Genomic DNA, 17,883 nt, shown 5'->3' on the forward strand with positions numbered 1-17,883 from the left:
GCTGAAACTGACCAGCAGCAGCTGAATCGGGGACGCCTGGGGCAGAACCAACGTCACACCATCCCCACCACACCACCCCAGATCCCTCATAGCCCCCCCTTCTGACAGTCTGGCATATCTGATAATTCAGCACCCCCTGGGTCCTAAAAGTGCCGGATTATCGGAAGCTTACTGTACCTACAACCGATAAATCCTGTTACTGTTAGTCTCTTCTTTTACCTATGCCATTTGAGCAAAACCTAAAGGACACTGAGATAATGAAAAGCAGATCTTGCACAGAGAATGGAAAGCACCCTCCTATGTTAAGAGGCATTATCAGATGTATAGGTATTTATCTTTCGTAAACCATAGTTTTAAAACAATTTGTGACATACTTTTGTGTAATACATTTCAATTATCTGCTATTGAACCATACTTGGTTTTATTACTGTACAACCAAAACACCTATGAAAAAGAAAAGAAAATACAAGATGCAGGTCAGGGATCAAAAGCAGATGGATCTTTCAATGATTTGGGATTCCATTATTACTAATGGTATTACTAATGGTATAAACAGCGGGTGAGAGATTATAACAACTAAAAATATAGAAACTTCTTAACTACAAATGACATCAATATAAATATGTGTAGCTTTACATTAACGTCTTTTAACTGAAACACAGCAATTATGTATAACTCATAATTAATAGCAAACATACAATGTTAAAAATTGGTTATTAGCAATGTCATACTCCATTAACACAAGTGTTCTTCCTTCAATATATGTTATTTCTTAACAGACCAGTCATATTCAGAGAGATGCCAACAGTTATCTGTTACAGGTAGGAAACATATTTTACACCAACTTGGTAGACTTCTTCTAAATAGTCTTTGAAGGATTAGAATTTTATCTATAAAAATCAGTAAATTTTTATTTCAGTGTACAGGTACAGACTGGTGAAAAAATGTTTCCGTTGATGCGGATCAAAATTGACAGATGGTCCAAGTAACAAAAATGTTGCTAGAGAACTCGTTAGAGTTTAATTTAAGGATATTTGCTTTGATTATTTTGATGTGTGATATTGACAGTTTGTGTTTTAAGAGTTAGAAAGCTTTAACTTTTTGAATTGCATCCCCTCTTCATTGTGTGATTTCCCCCATAATTTCCTATATATTATTAATTTTTTTTAAATGATAAAAGTACAAAAAATCTAAAAAATATAAATTAATATTAGTCATCAAAATTATAAGAAAATAAAGATTGAATGCTGTAAAGCTTAGTTATAGATAACAAAGATGGAAGTTCAGATGTTGGCTTCCAAAACTGTTGAAGCCATTGTAACTGTCTAATTTTCATTATGAATGTTGCTTTTTAAGGAAGATATGCATTTGGATGTAGATAAAGCCACACAACTAATTGGAAAGTTATTCCATAGGATACTAATATTTAGCCTTTTGTTTTCATCCTCTCAATTGGAAGCATCTTGTTCTAACCATATTGTTGAAATATCCTAGTGCTTTCATTTCAATATATTAGAATATTTTTAAATAGAAAGAAATTATGACATTCTAAAATAATTCTTATTAAAATATGTAGAGCTTTTCTCTACTTGAATCCTTTTCAAACAGGATTAAATCACTATAGACTTTAGGACCATCTTGTGTCTTAAAGGCCAAAGGAACCATTTGATATAGTGCAATTGTAAAGCCAAGACTGCTGCCATAGCTACATTTCTTAAGAGCTTTGTCGACTCAGCTGGTACCTATTCCTGCCACTCTTTTCATAAAAATGCACATCTGTTTGATCAAAACTAGCTTAAATGCTGTAAGACCATCATTTTACTTTACCCAGAGTTTGCAATCTAACATTCATTCCATGGGAATTGGAATGGCAGCTATGAACTCCATTACTTAGAACTCTTATCGGTTTTAGCTACATCTGTGCATAGGTTCTGCAAAAAGTAATTTCTGAAATGTACTTACAGACTTTAGGATCCAAAAGAGTATCTTTATCTTTTCCAAAAAGTTCTAAATTAAAAAATATTCTTTAAACACATCCTTGTGATGGTTGCATGCACTCACCCTGTTGTTTTATTGTTCTAAATATTGTGTCATTGCTTGTATTTTTGTTGCATTGCAGTATTAACAGATCATCAGCATTTAGATGACACCGCACTAAATACTATTTTGAAAAGCACAGTTCCTCAACAGTATCGCATTAGAGCAAAACTGAGAACTTTTAAACCTCAGAACCTCTATCAGTCCGTTAAACTTTATTGTTCAAAATGCAACTCACTGTAAGTTTTTTTTATAACATTAATTAAAAGTTACAAATTGCTCATATGTTTTAGAAATCTTAGATAATCTTTTCAATATTTTCATCTTTCTTGTAACACTGAAGATGGTTTGAATTTAAATCCATTTCGTTTTGAGCAAAGGTTTAGAAGATTACTGAAGTTAGTTGAGGAAAATTAGTCATATGGAATCTGCTTACTAAGTTCTCTTGAATCGCTCCAGGATTCTAGTTTCTCTTTCAGTTTGCAAATTGGACATTTAATTTTGCTGTGGACCTAGAAACAAGATTTACCTAACCCTATTCTAACAATTTTTTGAGTATCCCATCACAATCTTTTTGTGTCCATATGACTATCCATATTTTGGCTTTTAGAATTATAGAATGGAAACTATCAGTACAACTAAAGACTGAGTTTCACTTTATTTTCAAAGTTATTTTATTTAAGTGAAAAAATTACCATTTGAAAACTGTCAGACATCAATTTTGTCTTGGTGTGCAAGTTAAGTAAAATGTCAGGACATTTCTGTTATTTCAAGAAAGTGCATTGAACTTGTTAAACAAAAAATAACATCACTTTACCTTTTAGCATATCATGAAAAGCAGAATAGTCTGATAGGTTTTGTCTGTCCAAGAATATTAGTCTTGGGTTATAATTCTAGGTCTCTCATTAAAGTTCCACATGGCCTTGGAAAGAGTTTTAACTGCTCTCAGTTCCCCATCTTTAAAAGGAGTATAGTGCCTTTCTTATAAAGGAGAATTGTGAGGATTAATAATGTTCTTTCTAGGCTGAGCCTAAAATGTGATGAACTCCCTGCCCCAGCACATGCTTAACTTTAGATTACTCTAATGCTTACAGTTAAGCATGTGCTGAATTGCTTTGAAAAAATGGGGCCAGGCCATTCAGTTTCTTTCAAGATCAACTCATCTGTGTGGTGAACACATCACTGTGCCCTATTATCAGAGCTTAATGGTCCTCTTGTGAGACTTTCTTCCACTATAAACAAGGAGTCCTTTGGCACCTTAAAGACTAGCAAATTACACATTTGTAAGTTTTTAAGGTGCCACATGACTCCTCCTTGTTTTTCCTGAAACAGGCTAACATAGCTACCTCTCTGAATTTTTTTTTTTACAATATGCTGTTCATACAGAAGCTTTCAGTCTAAGGTACTTTACAAAAGGAGCTAAATTCTGGCTTCATCTGTGCTCACACTTGTAAAGTCATATCCATAGTGGGGAGTTTCATCCTGTTCTCTGTAGTGGAACTGAGGAGAGGAGCATTCCATCATGCAAGCAGGAAATTCACTATTCCACTTCCCCATCTCTTAAAATGGAAAATAACAGCTAGAGCCCTATAAAATCCACAGATACCTGCTTTAGATCCACAAATATCCGCGTCCACAGAGGTGGATGCAGAGATCCACAGCTCATTTTTGCAGATATGGATGCAGATATAAATTTTACATCTGTGCAGAGCACTAATAATAGCACTACCTACCTCACAGTGCAGCTGTTTAGAATACAAACATTAAAGATTGTGATTTGCTTTTAGAGCTATTGATGAAAAGTGCCAGGAGAGTGAGGTGTCTCAGTTAGGGGCCACATCAGTGAAGGTTGGCGGGGTTGGGAGGGTTTTTTTTTCTTTTGGCTTTTCACTTGTGTGGTCCCCAATTGATTTTTCTATAGGTCAGTGACCCCTAACCCAAAAAACATTCCCCACCTATGCCATAAATAAGGACAGTGCAGTAGAAAGTGGTCTCAAACAGCTTCAGGGTTTGTATCTTCCCCTTCCCCCCAGAATACATGGTAAAATAGGGAGGGCCAATCTGGGTTTCAACTTTAAGGAGTCATGTACCTGTGTGACCATTTTAGAGCCTATGCCAAAGTCCAGCAGTTTGTGGGAGTTTTTCCATTGCTTTCAATGGGTTGGGATGAAGATGTTAGACTTTAGCTCTGGCAATAGATAGGATTAGCTTTCTCGGCATGAAGCAGTGGACTCATCAATACAGGGGTAGTTTTCCTTGAGCTTATATGTACAACACTTCACACCAGTGCTGAACACCCTCAAACCCTTAAATTGCTACAACTTGTTGAAATTGTCCTTTCTGAAAGATCAGTGTGAAAAAGTGACTCTTCCTGTATATGCTGCTGTTTATTATATTTCAATATCTTGTTTGCTTAAAGTACTGCATTTCATCTACAAGACTATTGGAAGAGAAGTTGCTACTATTTACTTACTGCTTTCTAAAATATTTTTAGGCAAGAAGTTCCAGATGGAGATGATTTTGACTTAATATTAAGAGACTCTGCAGTTACAGCTCCAAATCCAGAAGTACATAATGCATTGTGGTATGATTCTGCTGTGTGGGATGCAGCTAATCAGGGGCAAAGAAAAATAGTTGTTCATTTTGTAAAACACGATGAGCTGCTTCAAGAACCAGAAGATACTTTGATTATGGTAGAAGGTAAGATAATTAAATTACAGTTTTACCACAGTGGTCTCTTCCACTTGATATTTAGGATTTAAATATCTTTTATTTTAAAAGAGAAATTATTTTTATTTAAAAAACAAGCATATCTACTGCTTTAAGAGATGATAAAATCCATTAGTATTTTATAGTTAGAGATGGTTGGCTGAGTCTCCGAAGCTTTCAGATAAAATCTAAACTTCCAATATCATGGGTTTATATTTCTGTAAACTAGACAGGAGTCAAATACCTATGTATCTGATAAATCAAAGCCAAGAAGCTTTCATGGTGCAGTTAGTACATTCTTTTTTCTTTTTCTTTTTTTAATCTCCTGCTGGGCTTCTAGGTAGTTTAAATTCAGATATGGAATATAATTGCAGTCTTACCAAAAATTTTCAAAAGTGGCTGGATAAATAAAAGGCATCTGATCATGCACACGTACTACTAACTTTGTCAGCCTCTGGATGTCAGTGTTGTGTCACATAAATAAACCTGAAGCAGTGTTCTTTTTAATCTCATTGCTTTTTAGAGGAAGAAAAAAAAACTAACTTTAAACAAAGCAGGTTAGACAAAGATATAAATAAGGGTGTTTGAATAGAGCAGTGATTCTCAAAGTGGTGTGGGCCCACAGACGCCTTGCCCGTGAGGTTGAAGCAGCAACACTGGCTTCCTGCTAGGGGAGGGGAGGAAGAAAGCTCCAAGCCTCACTGTGTGATATGGCTTGTGGTGAAGAAGCGGCTCCATGCACTGCTGCTTCCCCCTCCTCTCTCCCCCCTCCCCCCCAGCTAGGGGAACAGCGGCATACAGATGCGCGCTCTGGAGGCTTTCCCTGATGCTCCCATTAACCAGATTCCGGCCAATGGGAGCAGCAGAGTGCCATGTTGCACAGTGCCTGAGAGCAGCGGGGTGTGCGAAGGCAGGTAAGTGCCGTCCTTCCCTTAGTACCCAGACCCTGCACCCCACTCCCCTCTTGCATACCCCCACTGAGACCCAGTACCCTCAGCCTGCTCCTGACCCCTCCCTCTGGCCGGATACCTACCCCCAGCATACTCCTTCCCTCTCCCCCCGGCCAGTGACCCTACCGTCAGCCTACTCCTGCTCCCTCTGAACAGACATCCTATTCCCATCCAGACCTTGCACCCTCACCCCCTCCTGTACACCACCTCCTGCCCAGATCTGCACCCTCATCCCCCACACTGGCAGCCCTGTCCCACACACTGAACCCCTCATTTTGGCTCCACTCAAGAGCTTGGGGTGTTCACAAAGTCCACTAACCTCAGAAGAGTTAATCTGGCCTATGGGAAGTCCTGAACCTTAGTCCTCCCTGTCCCTTGGGGCTGCAGTGCCAGGGGAGTGAGGTGTCTCAGTTGGGGGCCACATCAGTGAAGGTTGGAGGGTTTGGGAGGGGTTTTTTTTTTTTTTGGCTTCTCACTCTTGTGGTCCCTGATTGATTTTTCCATAGGTCAGTGGCCCCTAACCCAAAAAACATTCCCCACCCATGCCATAAATAAGGACAATGTTGAAACCTTTTGTGTTGGACATAAATTAATATTTTACTTTATTTAAAATGAAATTTGGTAAACATAAGAACAACCATACTGGGTCAGATCAAAGATACATCTAGCCCAGTATCCTGTCTTCCAACAGTGGCCAATGCAAGATGCCCCAGAAGGAGTGAACAGAACAGGTAACCATCAAGTGATCCCTCTCCTGTCATCTATTTTCAGCTTCTGACAGAGGCTATGGACACCATTCCTGCCCATTTTAGCTAATAAGTATTGATGGACCTAACCTCCATGAATTCATCTAGTTCTTTTTGAACCCTGTTAAAGTCCTGGTCTTCACAACCTCCTCTGGCAAGGAGTTCCACAGGTTGATAGTGAATTGTGTGAAGAAAAACTTTTTGTTTGTTTCAAACTTGATATTTATTAATTTCATTTGGTGACCCCTAGTTTTCATGTTATGGGAACAGGTAAACAACTTTTCCTTATTCACTTTCTCCATAGCTGTCATGATTTTATAGACCTCTATCATATCCCTCCTTAGTCTCCTCTTCTTTAAACTGAAAAGTCTAGTCTTTGTAATCTCTCTTCATACGGCACCCATTCCAAACCCCTAATCATTTTTGTTGTCCTTTCCTGAACCTTTTCCAATGCCAGAATTTCTTTTTTGAGATGAGGCGATCACATCTATACACACTATTCAAGATGTGGGCATACCATGGATTTATATAGAGGCAGTAAGATGGTCTGTGCACTTAATCTGTTTAATAATTTCAATTAATATTTCCTTTTACTGGTTAAATTAAACCATTTTTCCTAGATACAGTACTAGCAAAATGGCTCAGGTGTAATTATATAATTAATGGCGAGTTTTTATTTGTAGCTGGTGGTCTGTGGAAAGGTTTGTGTTGAGCCGGATGGGTCATGGGCCCAAAAGTTTGATAACCACTGGAATAGAGTATAAAAGAAGAAATACTTGCATAGCTTCGCATTCTTAATTTAAAACAAGGTCACGATAGCCAAGTGGATCAATATGGCCAGGGTGAATCACTTGTTCCTTTCTATGGACAGATCAAACCCCTTCTGTTGGCTACTTAGCTGATTATATTACTAGCTTCAATAATAGTCTGCTTTATTATGTGTCCCCAAATTCTGCCACCTGTTGATATAATTTTCTTCCTTTGTAAGAACCCTGTCTCCCCAGTTCTGTGTCTGCTATTTTCTCCTAAAATAAGTAAACATTCTTTTCTCTTCAAGTTACTGAATGATATTAAAGCCCCAGAAGCAGAATGTTTGGATGAATGTGCATGTAGAGTGGAAGTAAAGACACAATTGTCAATCTTCATATACAGGCAGTCCGCGAGTTACGCGGATCCAACTTACATCAGATCCGCAGTTACGAACGGGGTTTGCTCCGTGTCTCCCTGGTCTGCTGGTCTCCAGCAGACCAGGGAGACGCAGAGCAAAGCCGCGGAGGACCCGGGCGGCGGGACCGCAGTGTATCTCGGTCCGTCGCCCGTGTCTCCCTGGTCTGCTGGGGGGGGGGAGGCGCAGCTAGTACGCCCCACCCCCAGCAGACCAGGCTTTTCTCCGGACGCCTGTGGTAGAGCAGCTGGGGTGCTGCCAGTTGGTCCCACAGTGCCACTCTGGGCACTACTGGACCAACCCGGCAGCACCCCAGCTGCTCTGCTCTAGGCGTCCTGATTCAGCCGCTGCTGGTCAGTTTCAGCAGCGGCTGAATCAGGACGCCTGGGGCAGAGCAGCTGGGGTGCTGCTGGGTTGGTCCAGTAGCGCCGCTCCTCGGTGCTACTGGACCAACCCAGCAGCACCCCAGCTGCTCTGCCCCAGGTGTCCCCAAGTCAGCTGCTGCTGAAACTGACCAGTGCTGACTACAGGAAGCCCGAGGCAGAGTTGCTCTGCCCCGGGCTTCCTGGAATCAGCCGCTGATCAGTTTCAGCAGCAGCTGACTTGGGGACGCCTGGGGCTCTTAAGTTGAATCTGTATGGAAGTCGGAACTGGCGTCCAGATTCAGCCTGTTGAAGCTGATCAGCGGCTGATTCCAGGAAGCCCGGGACAGAGCAACTCTGCCTTGGGCTTCCTGTAGTCAGCCGCTGGTCAGTTTCAGCAGCGGCTGAATCTGGACACCAGTTCCAACTTACATACAGATTCAACTGAAGAACAAACCTACAGTCCCTATCTTGTACGTAACCCGGGGACTGCCTGTATTTACTACAAGAAGCTTTAGCTAACTAGTTTTTTAACTCATTTTCTTCAGAATACTGACAATGGGAGGTGTCTAAAAAGGATGGCTGCTCACAGAATTTGGGCTTTTTACCTCTTTCATTTACAAGTTCTGAGTGGAATTTTTTGAGTGTTCCCAGATACATCTCCCCTTAATTTTTGCACATGCACACAACAGCAGGTATTCTTCTGGCCAGGGAGATCTAGATAGTGCTCTTCATGATGCATAAGCAGGTTGCTTTAATAAAATGTGAGATTCCCCCTCTCCAGAGACCAAATGCTGAGCCATGTTACTTCCAAGGGATTTTTTTGCCTCTGTTGAGCTGAGAGTTGCAATAGAGATAAATCCAAGAAACAGATCCACTGCTAGGTCAGCCTTTATTTAAACAGCTAATTTGTGGCAAACCTTAAAAAGGTAGAGTTTAAGTTATAGACGGCATTTACCTTACTATGTACTATTCATCTGCTTCAAGTTTTTTATCCAGTAAATTCACTCTAATTAACATCAGCATCAGCTGTTATTAATCCAGCACATTTGTTGATGTTGATTTGTTAGTATACTGAAAACAATTTCTAGATTGACCTTATATTCCAAATATCTTTAAATTATGGAAACATCCCAGTGGTTCCATAGTTAAAGCTATGCTGAGTTTTATGCTTAAAACATGATTTAAATCTTTTGTCTGACCATAACATTTCAAGCATTGTGTGCTGTAGAGGTTGTTGCTATGGCACTGAACTGGATTCTATTTTTGGCTCTGCTGTGTAACCCTGAGCAAGTCATTTCATGTCTCTGTGCCTCTGTTCCCCAAGCTTTATTAATCTTTTACAGTTACATTATAGGTAGGTACTGTCTCTGTGGTACTATGTATTTGTACAGTACCTAGCATAATGGCACCCTGATTTAGTTGGCTTCTCTTGGCACTCATTCATGATAAATAACTGTAATAACAATAACAATAAAATATGAGACAAAGTCATCATTCCTATAATAATGGTTTTGTAAGATCTTAAATCTAATGTAAGCAAAAGTTGTTTTTGCAGAAAATTATTTATTTCAGAAAATACACTGCTATATTTCTTTCCTGTTTTCTATTCATGAACTAATTAATTCAACTGCTATTTATCCAAAAGCTAGTGGTTATTATGTGCCTAACAATAATTACAGGGTTAAGTGTATCAGACTGGTTCTTGCAGTTACAAGGAAACAATTGCATTGGACTAAGGTCAGAGAGTTCCTAGATTCAGTTCAGGAACCATATTAAACAAATACTGCTATGACTGAAAGACATATGGTAGGTTAAGAAATAACATCCCTGTATCACTAAATAAAATGTAACCTGAGTAAAGTTACTTTCAGGTCTGCTATCTTGTTAGCTACTGTTGTTATTATGAAATATATTTAAAACATATTTTATGGTAACTTACAACTTTATACATGTAACCTGTGGATGTGTTAACATTTTGATGTTTTTCCATGTAGTAATGAGAGACTTGTAAAATTTTTGTGGTTGTTCCTATATTTTTAATAGATGCTGTGACAAAGTTCCTCCTTAACCTTGGTGGGTCATGTGCTTTCAGGCAGATTACTTGCCTCAGAGGCTCACAGCAGCCCTCAGTTTTGACACCATCTTCTGTTTGTTGAGCTACTCTCATTATTGACCAGCATGAGAAGAGGGGAAACTTCATAATCTTTGTTGCCACTCCCAATAGTACAGGGTAGGACAAACCCTTGTGCCAAAACCAGTCTCTTTCTAGTACTGAAATGGGGAGCTGGTGGGCCAGCAACCTGAGTCCACCCTCTACTCCGGGTTCTAGCCCAGGAGCCCTGTAATAGCAGCTGTCTGTAATGTTTCTGGTAACCGCTGTATGACAACTACCAATCACTAGGCCACTTCCCCACAGCCTTCTCCAGCACCTTCTTTGCTGCAGGCTTTTTCTTCTGGTACCTGCATGCACTTATTCCTCCCAGATTCTCCACAACTTCTTTTCTCCTCACATTCCTCAACACACTGAGCTACCAGAAAGGGAGCCCTTTTTTCTTCATTGGCCCCAGGTGTTGTGCTTAGTCTAACTCACTAGACTCTGGAAACCTCGTAATTGGCTCTATGTGCTTTAATTGCCGATTGGTCTGACAAATTCCTGCTGATTCTGGATTAGCCCTTGATAGTTTACCCTGGGAGCAGAGATTTTCTCAGTCTAGGGCTAATACGCTTTCCTTCAACCACTCTTCTGTATCCCTCTGGCCTGACCCTGTAACAAAAAAGGAGTTCCATCAATACTGGCATGCTTACAGTGATGAATTACAGATGCTGAAATGGATATCCGATGATAGGTCAAAAAAGATGAAGCAAGTAATTTATCATTAAATACAATTAAGTAAACTTTTTTTGTTTTGAATAGGAGTGACGCTAAAAGAAATCAGAAAACTTTCAAGAAGATTTAAATGTATTATACCTGTGAAATCCACAAAAGAAGATCTTGAGTTACTAGACCTTTCAGCTCCTTTCCTTTTGCAAGGGAAAATATGGCATTATGGGTAGGTTAAAAGAAAAAACTGATTTTAGTTTAGAAGTGGTTTAGTAGTTTACAATTAATAGATTGTATGGAAAGTTAGTTTCAATAACTTAAATTCCTGATTCCTCTTTATCTTTGTGTATTGTGTAAATATTGAAAAATCACACCTTCCCAGGGGTCACCTTAGATTTGACGAGAGCAGGAACAATATCTTTGCATTTGGCCGGATGGTAGCTTATTATACCTTTATTGCCCTCTTTGCAAGGGTGTGGATGTGTCTCTTGCAGAGGTGGTTGAGTCTACTATGCAAACTAAATCATGGCCTGTTCATGATCGTTTCACTTGTTCAGAAGATTTATAATTCTGGTGAAAGCTCCCAAAATTTGTTTTGAAGAGAAGCACATCTCATAGCCGGCATCTTGATTAATGGTCACCACAAAGGTCTCCAACCTTTGGTGGGAAGCTCCTTTGGGTAACTTGAAAGTTCATGATGTTTCAAAGTCTCACCTGTGTGTACTTACCAAAGCACAATAAATGAATGCCTTATACAGTAATCTGCTATATATTTGAGAGAGTTTGTGAGTGAGCTTGCCTGTCTGACTGTTCTAAACCTCCTTCAAAATGGTAAGAGCTAAGACCACCAAGTTTGGTATGCAGGTTCCTCTTATAATAACTTAAAGCAATGTAAGGATTTGGTTTTGCCAGGATAATGGGATGTGCCTGGAATGTGATTGTTTCTCATAAAATAGAAAGGGAGGACTCTGCTAGCAGGGGCAGTTATATTGCATTATAACCACCGGGAGGCAGCAAAGGGACAGACATGGGAACCGAGACAGCTATAACCCCATTGGGACAGCTGGAAGAAGGGGTGGAGAAAGGGATAGCTATCTACTTTATATTTCACAGAATTTCTCTGTTTATGTATGTCTATCCCCCAACTGGGAGATATACATCCTTCCCCGGCTGTGCCCATTGCAGTGTCCATGATCAGGCACTTCTCACCTGGCCCCAAGCTGCAGTGGTGAGAGAGAACTAAGGTTGTCCTCTCTCCCCACAGCAGTCTGCATACCAAACCCTTCAGCCCCAGCCCAGTGCAGTAAAGAAAAACAAAATTATTTGAGTTAAGGACCAAGTAAATAGTCTAGTATAAAATATATACCAAGGTTGCTATAGCGGGTGATCTTTGAATTCCCTGACATCTGTGCATTTAAAATCTCAACTTTTGCAATTATCAACAGTTTTATATTTAATCAATGTAGAATTTTGGCATATTGCCTTATTTCCCATGTAACTATCCTAAATCTGAGTGCCATATATTATATGTAACATATTTGAAAGTTATTAATTACTAGCGCATGAAAACAACTTGATATGGACATCTCTCAGCTTAATAGAATTTTATCCACTCACAGTATTTTAGTTGATGAAGATATATAAGTACTCAGGAATAAAAATGAGAGGTTCTTTTAATAGCTCTTCATTAGATTATTTTAGGCACAGGTAAAGCCAAATTCCTATGGCAATAATCTTATAACCCTATGTATTTTAATATATAGTAGAGTTTCAGATTTATCACTGCTGTTACAAAATGGCACTTTGTATTGTTAAACAACAAAAAGCATTTGTGTACGAATATGTTATCAAATGGTATTTGTGCACTGTTGTTAGTCTTTGTTATTCAGTTATGCCCTTCCAGGAGCCAAAATAATTTGCTGTTTGTAGCTGATGATTCATAAGGAGCATGAATGTAGTTTAGTACTTTAAATGTTGTATGAAGCTTCTCTCCCTTAAAAATCTGATTTGGAAACTGCACCTTTTCATAGACTCATAGACTTTAAGGTCAGAAGAGACCATTATGATCATCTAGTCTGACCCCCTGCACAATGCATGCCACAGAATCTCACCCACCCACTCCTGGAATAATCCTCTCACCTATATCTCAGATATTGAAGTCCTCAAATGGTTTAAAGACCCCAAGATGCAGAGAATCCTCCAGCAATGATCCATGCCCCATGCTACAGAGGAAGGCGAAAAACCTCCAGGGCCTCTGCCAGTCTACTCTGAAGGAAAATTCCTTCCCGACCCCAAATATGGCGATCAGCTGAAGCATGAACATGTGGGCAAGCCTCACCATAGTTAGGTTGCCTTGCATCCCCACTGAGTAACTTATTTGAAATAAACTTGTTTGGTGCAGAAGGAAAAAAAAGGTAACAGTGTACAGACTTCCAGGTGATGAATTATCAGTATCTTACTTTAAATGGCAGGTGTAAACAGTGCTCGAAGCAGAAAACTATCCAGAGTCTCAGTTCCCTTGCCATAGAAGAACAACCATCGTGGGAGCCCACTGAAATAGCAAAAGGTTAGCTAACATCATTATGACCTGAAATGCATTGTGCCTGGATTCTTAAGGGTAGATTCCAGTTATCTCACTGAATGGATTACACTTTTGTTTAGATCTTTGTATTTCCTATGGATGCATGTATATGGAGCTATGCAATTATTTACACCGTATGGGCTGGAGTAGAATACATGATTACATTCTTAAACTCTTATATTAAAGATTAACTAAAAAACTTTTTACCTGTTGGAATGTGAGCGCATTGTCTAATGTTTATGCGATAGTAGCTGGCATTTTTAACAATTATGACAGTGCCAGTGTAACACATCTTCAGTTACATACATACAGATGTCTGTGAGGTATACACAAATATGTACCATACATAAGTCTTTCTTTTGAGTTAAATGTGAATATTCCTTAGCTGTAGCGATAGTAAGATTTATTTTTTTGTACACCCTAATGCTATGAAGCAAAAATTCTAGCCTACTACATTATCCAGGGAACTGGTGAAGAGCTAATTGCCCAGATCAATAGGGTTTTAGCCCATAACTCCCATTTTTGATTTTGGAAATCTCCCTATATATTCCTTGTGTTGTTTTAGGTAGTTTCATCAACTGATTAAAGGAAAGTAAATGGGAAAAGATGGGGAAAGTTTGAACTGTTTCTAAATTTAATTAATCATCACTGAGTGGTTAGATCATGGCAGCATAAACTATGTACAAGACCAGGAGTGGGCAAAATATGGCCCGTGATCTGAATCCAGCCTACCAAGCCATCGGATCCAGCCCATGGATGCATCAGGGAGCCTGAGGCAGGTTCCCTGCTTGCATCGCCCCCACATTTACACCACTCAGAAAGGCGGCTGCTGGGCTGTTTCCCTTTCAAAACTATGAGCCCAGAAAGGAGTGGGGGAAGGCTTCAGGCACTGTCCCCACTCTCAGCACAATCCCATTGGCCGGTTTCTTGCCAGAAACCATCCAATGGGAGTTGCCTGTTTCAATAACAGGCAATCACAAAGCATCACACTCTCTCCCCTGGTTTCCTAGTTATTCACACACACACATGGTACTGCAGCTTGTGTGGGGGCTGGATAGACAGGCAGGCTGCCTGAGAAACATGCTGGGCTGCTGGCTGGGAGAGGTAAGTCTCCTGGCCAGAGCTTTCCTCTGGCACCTCAGGTTCTCCCTTCCCCAAGCCTCTGTCTCCCACTTCTGCACCCCTACTCCACATACCCAAACCCTCTGCCCCCCTTCTATACCCTCCCAGACCCTGCCCCCTAATCCTCTGCCGTAGGTCACAATCCCCTTCGCTAGGTCACAACCCAAACCACTGTACCCCAGTCCAGTGCCTCAGGTCACAACTGCTTTCTTCACCCAAATTCCCTCCCAGACCCCACAATCTCTCCTGCACCGCAGTCCCTTAAGCCACGCCTCCTTCTGCACCCAACCTCCGTCCTAGACACCACATCTCCTCCATTAATATCAGGGAAGAGTACAGCCCTTGATCACTTACCAAATTCTTGGAGTGGCCCCCCATCAAAAATTATTGTCCACCCCTGTACAAGGCTATCCTAAGTACAAGGTAGCACATTTCTTTCTTTATATGTAAATACTTGATCAACTATTTATTTTGCCCATAATTGTTTTATTAAAGATAACACAAGTATAAAATGGAAATGTATATAAATGTCTGTAATACAAAAATAATGCATATAATATAGAACTTATATTTCTATTAAAATGTCTGGTTCACATGAAAAATACAAAGGTCCATCAGGCAAGAAGTACCAGTTGTTATATTCAAATATCTTTGGGGTGTTACGAGCCCAAAGTGCAAAGTCTTCCTTATTTTACAATTGTGCATTCCTTTCAATGGAATCTAGACACTTTTTAAATAAAATGTCCTGAAAGTAGTCAAGTCTGGAATCATCAGGGGATATTAAGTATTGCTTAAATAGGTCATTCACCTTTTTCTTGAAATAAACTTTAATAGTGTTTCTGTGGACATGTGTATTCTCACATAACTCTTCAAACACATACTGCAGTTATTTTTACATTTATTAATTTGTTTTTAAAAATATGTGAATATATTTCTAGTTTTAGCTTATAATAGATCATTCACACATAGAGTCATAGAAATGTATGGCTAGAAGGAACTTCGAGAAGCTATCTAATTCATCCCCCTGGAATAATGTAGGACAAACTAAACCTAGACCAACCCTGACAGGAGTTTGAATAACTTGTTTTTAAAACCTCCAAAGCCAGGGAAGCTTGGAAGCTTATTCTAGTAGGGTATGTCTACACTACCACCCTAGTTCGAACTAGGGTGGTAATGTAGTCAACCGGAGTTGCAAATGAAGCCCGGGATTTGAATTTCCCGGGCTTCATTTGCATGTTGCCGGGCGCCGCCATTTTTAAATGTCCGCTAGTTCGGACTCTGTGCCCCACGGCTACACGCGGCACGAACTAGGTAGTTCGTGCCGCGTGTAGCCACGGGGCACGGAGTCCGAACTAGCGGACATTTTAAAATGGCGGCGCCCGGCAACATGCAAATGAAGCCCGGGAAATTCAAATCCCGGGCTTCATTTGCAACTCCGGTTGACTACATTACCACCCTAGTTCGAACTAGGGTGGTAGTATAGACATACCCGTACTTAACTACCCTTGGCGATGGACATATTTTTTCCTAATATCTAATCTAAATCTCCTTTTCTGCAGAGTATGCCCATTACATCTTGTCCTGTTTTCAGTAGACTTGAAAAATAATTGATCACTGTTGTGATGCACACACCCTGCTTGTGTTCAGGCATGACTAGGAGTTGCATGGATGCCACGATAATCTCTACATCTATGGTGTGGCCTCCAGGCGTCATAGTCATCACAGTCCAAGGGCAAGGGCATTGACTCCAGTGCCCCTAGACTACTGTGGCTTATTAGAATCAGTAGCACACCCCTTCACCATGGGGCAGTATGGCCTAATAACTGAATTCAGTAGAGTAGCCCTTCTCTGCAGGACAGCATGGCCTAATACCCAGCATACCTCTTCACCGGGGGCAGCATAGCCTAATAGCCAAATTCAGTAGAGTAGCCCTTCCCTACAGGGAAGTGTATCCTAACACCCAGAGTCTCTAAGGACCTCCACCAAAGGTAACTGGCGACTCGGGAATGGAGGACTTTGTGGAAGCTGAGCAAACTGCCACCGGCTTAGCGGAGATTCCCACTGAAACACACTGAGCTCATTCAAGTGGCAGGTACCACTCACTCGCCTACTCTGGGTTGTTGCCTAAAGTAGCTGGTGCCGAGACAGTCCAAGAGGTCTCAGGATTTCCAGGTCTCTCAGGGCAGGCTGCTCGCTGGTGCTCTGTCAGCTATGGAAGTACACTCTGAGCCCCTGGATCCTCAGAACCAGCAGTGTGGATCTGTGGCTGGTTCTCAGCAGGAGCTTCCACCACACATCCTTCCTCTCCAGCATCCTTCCAAGACTGAGCTGAGATATTTCCCTTTATACAGAGCCAGTATGTCGAGCATGCTCAGTACAGTCATAGGGATGGGAATTCCTCCACTTGAAGTGTGGTGTTAGCCCCTTGTGGCCTAGTGCAAGATATGCTTACCCCATCACAAGCTCTATCCTCATTATAACAGCCATAAATATATATGGTCTGGTAGCACTTTATAGACTAACAAAACATGTAGAGGATACCATGGTATCATCTACCTGTTTTGTTAGTCTATAAAGTGCTACCAGACTATTTGTTGTTTTTTTCTGTAACAGACTAACTCGGCTACCCCCTGAAGCTCTCAAATATATATGAACACTGTTGCTGGGTCCTTCTTCAGTATTCTTTTCTCAAACTAATATGCCCAATTTTTTTTATCTTTCCTCATATGTCAGGCTTTCCAAACATTTCATCATTTTTGTTGTTGAAGTCTCTAGTTTGGCAAAATATTTCTTAAAGTGCAGCATCCAGAACTGGGCTTAGTAATCTAGCTGTCTCTTGACCAGTACCAAGTAGAGCAGGACAACAACCTCTCAAGGCCTATTATATGAGATATACCTGTTTATGCACCCCAGAATATTAGCCTTTTTCATAACTACACCAAATTGCCTCTCATTCAATCTGTGATTCACTTTAAGCGCCAGACCCTTTCCTGCAGTGCTACTTTGTAGCCAGGTACTTTGTTTTGTAGTTGCACCTTTACTTTTTCATTCTCAAGTATAGTATTTTGCTTTTCTTGTTGCTGAATTTCATGTTGTTGATTTCAGACCAATTTTCCAGTTTGCCATGATCATTTTGAAATCCTGTCTCCAAACTGTTAGAAACCCCTCCCACTTTAATGTGATCCACAAATTTTATAAGCATACTCTCCATTCCATTATCGAAGTCATTAATGAAAATATTAAATACCATTAGATTTAGAGCAGGTGCCTGCAGAACATTTCTAGGTATCCAAAATGATATTCAAAATATAAACCATACACATATTCTCAATTAAAGTTAGCTAGGAGAGAGAATGATTGGTAAGTAGTTTCAGTAATTATATACCT

General features: G+C 40.3%; 1 protein-coding gene across 6 annotated transcripts in view; it reads left to right on the forward strand.

Moving 5' to 3' along the window:
• POT1 (protection of telomeres 1) overlaps positions 1–17,883 on the forward strand; it is a 152,212-nt gene that overhangs the window by 122,320 nt on the left and 12,009 nt on the right. For all 6 annotated transcript variants that reach the window (XM_075928408.1, XM_025184410.2, XM_075928396.1 and 3 more), the window contains 5 exons: positions 780–821; positions 2,120–2,276; positions 4,532–4,737; positions 10,887–11,022; positions 13,265–13,359. In XM_075928408.1, coding sequence (XP_075784523.1) covers positions 780–821; positions 2,120–2,276; positions 4,532–4,737; positions 10,887–11,022; positions 13,265–13,359 — 636 coding nt within the window. The remainder of the gene's footprint in view (positions 1–779; positions 822–2,119; positions 2,277–4,531; positions 4,738–10,886; positions 11,023–13,264; positions 13,360–17,883) is intronic.

The sequence above is a fragment of the Pelodiscus sinensis genome, chromosome 1 (genome assembly GCF_049634645.1).
Source record: "Pelodiscus sinensis isolate JC-2024 chromosome 1, ASM4963464v1, whole genome shotgun sequence".
Classification (NCBI taxonomy): Eukaryota; Metazoa; Chordata; order Testudines; family Trionychidae; genus Pelodiscus; species Pelodiscus sinensis.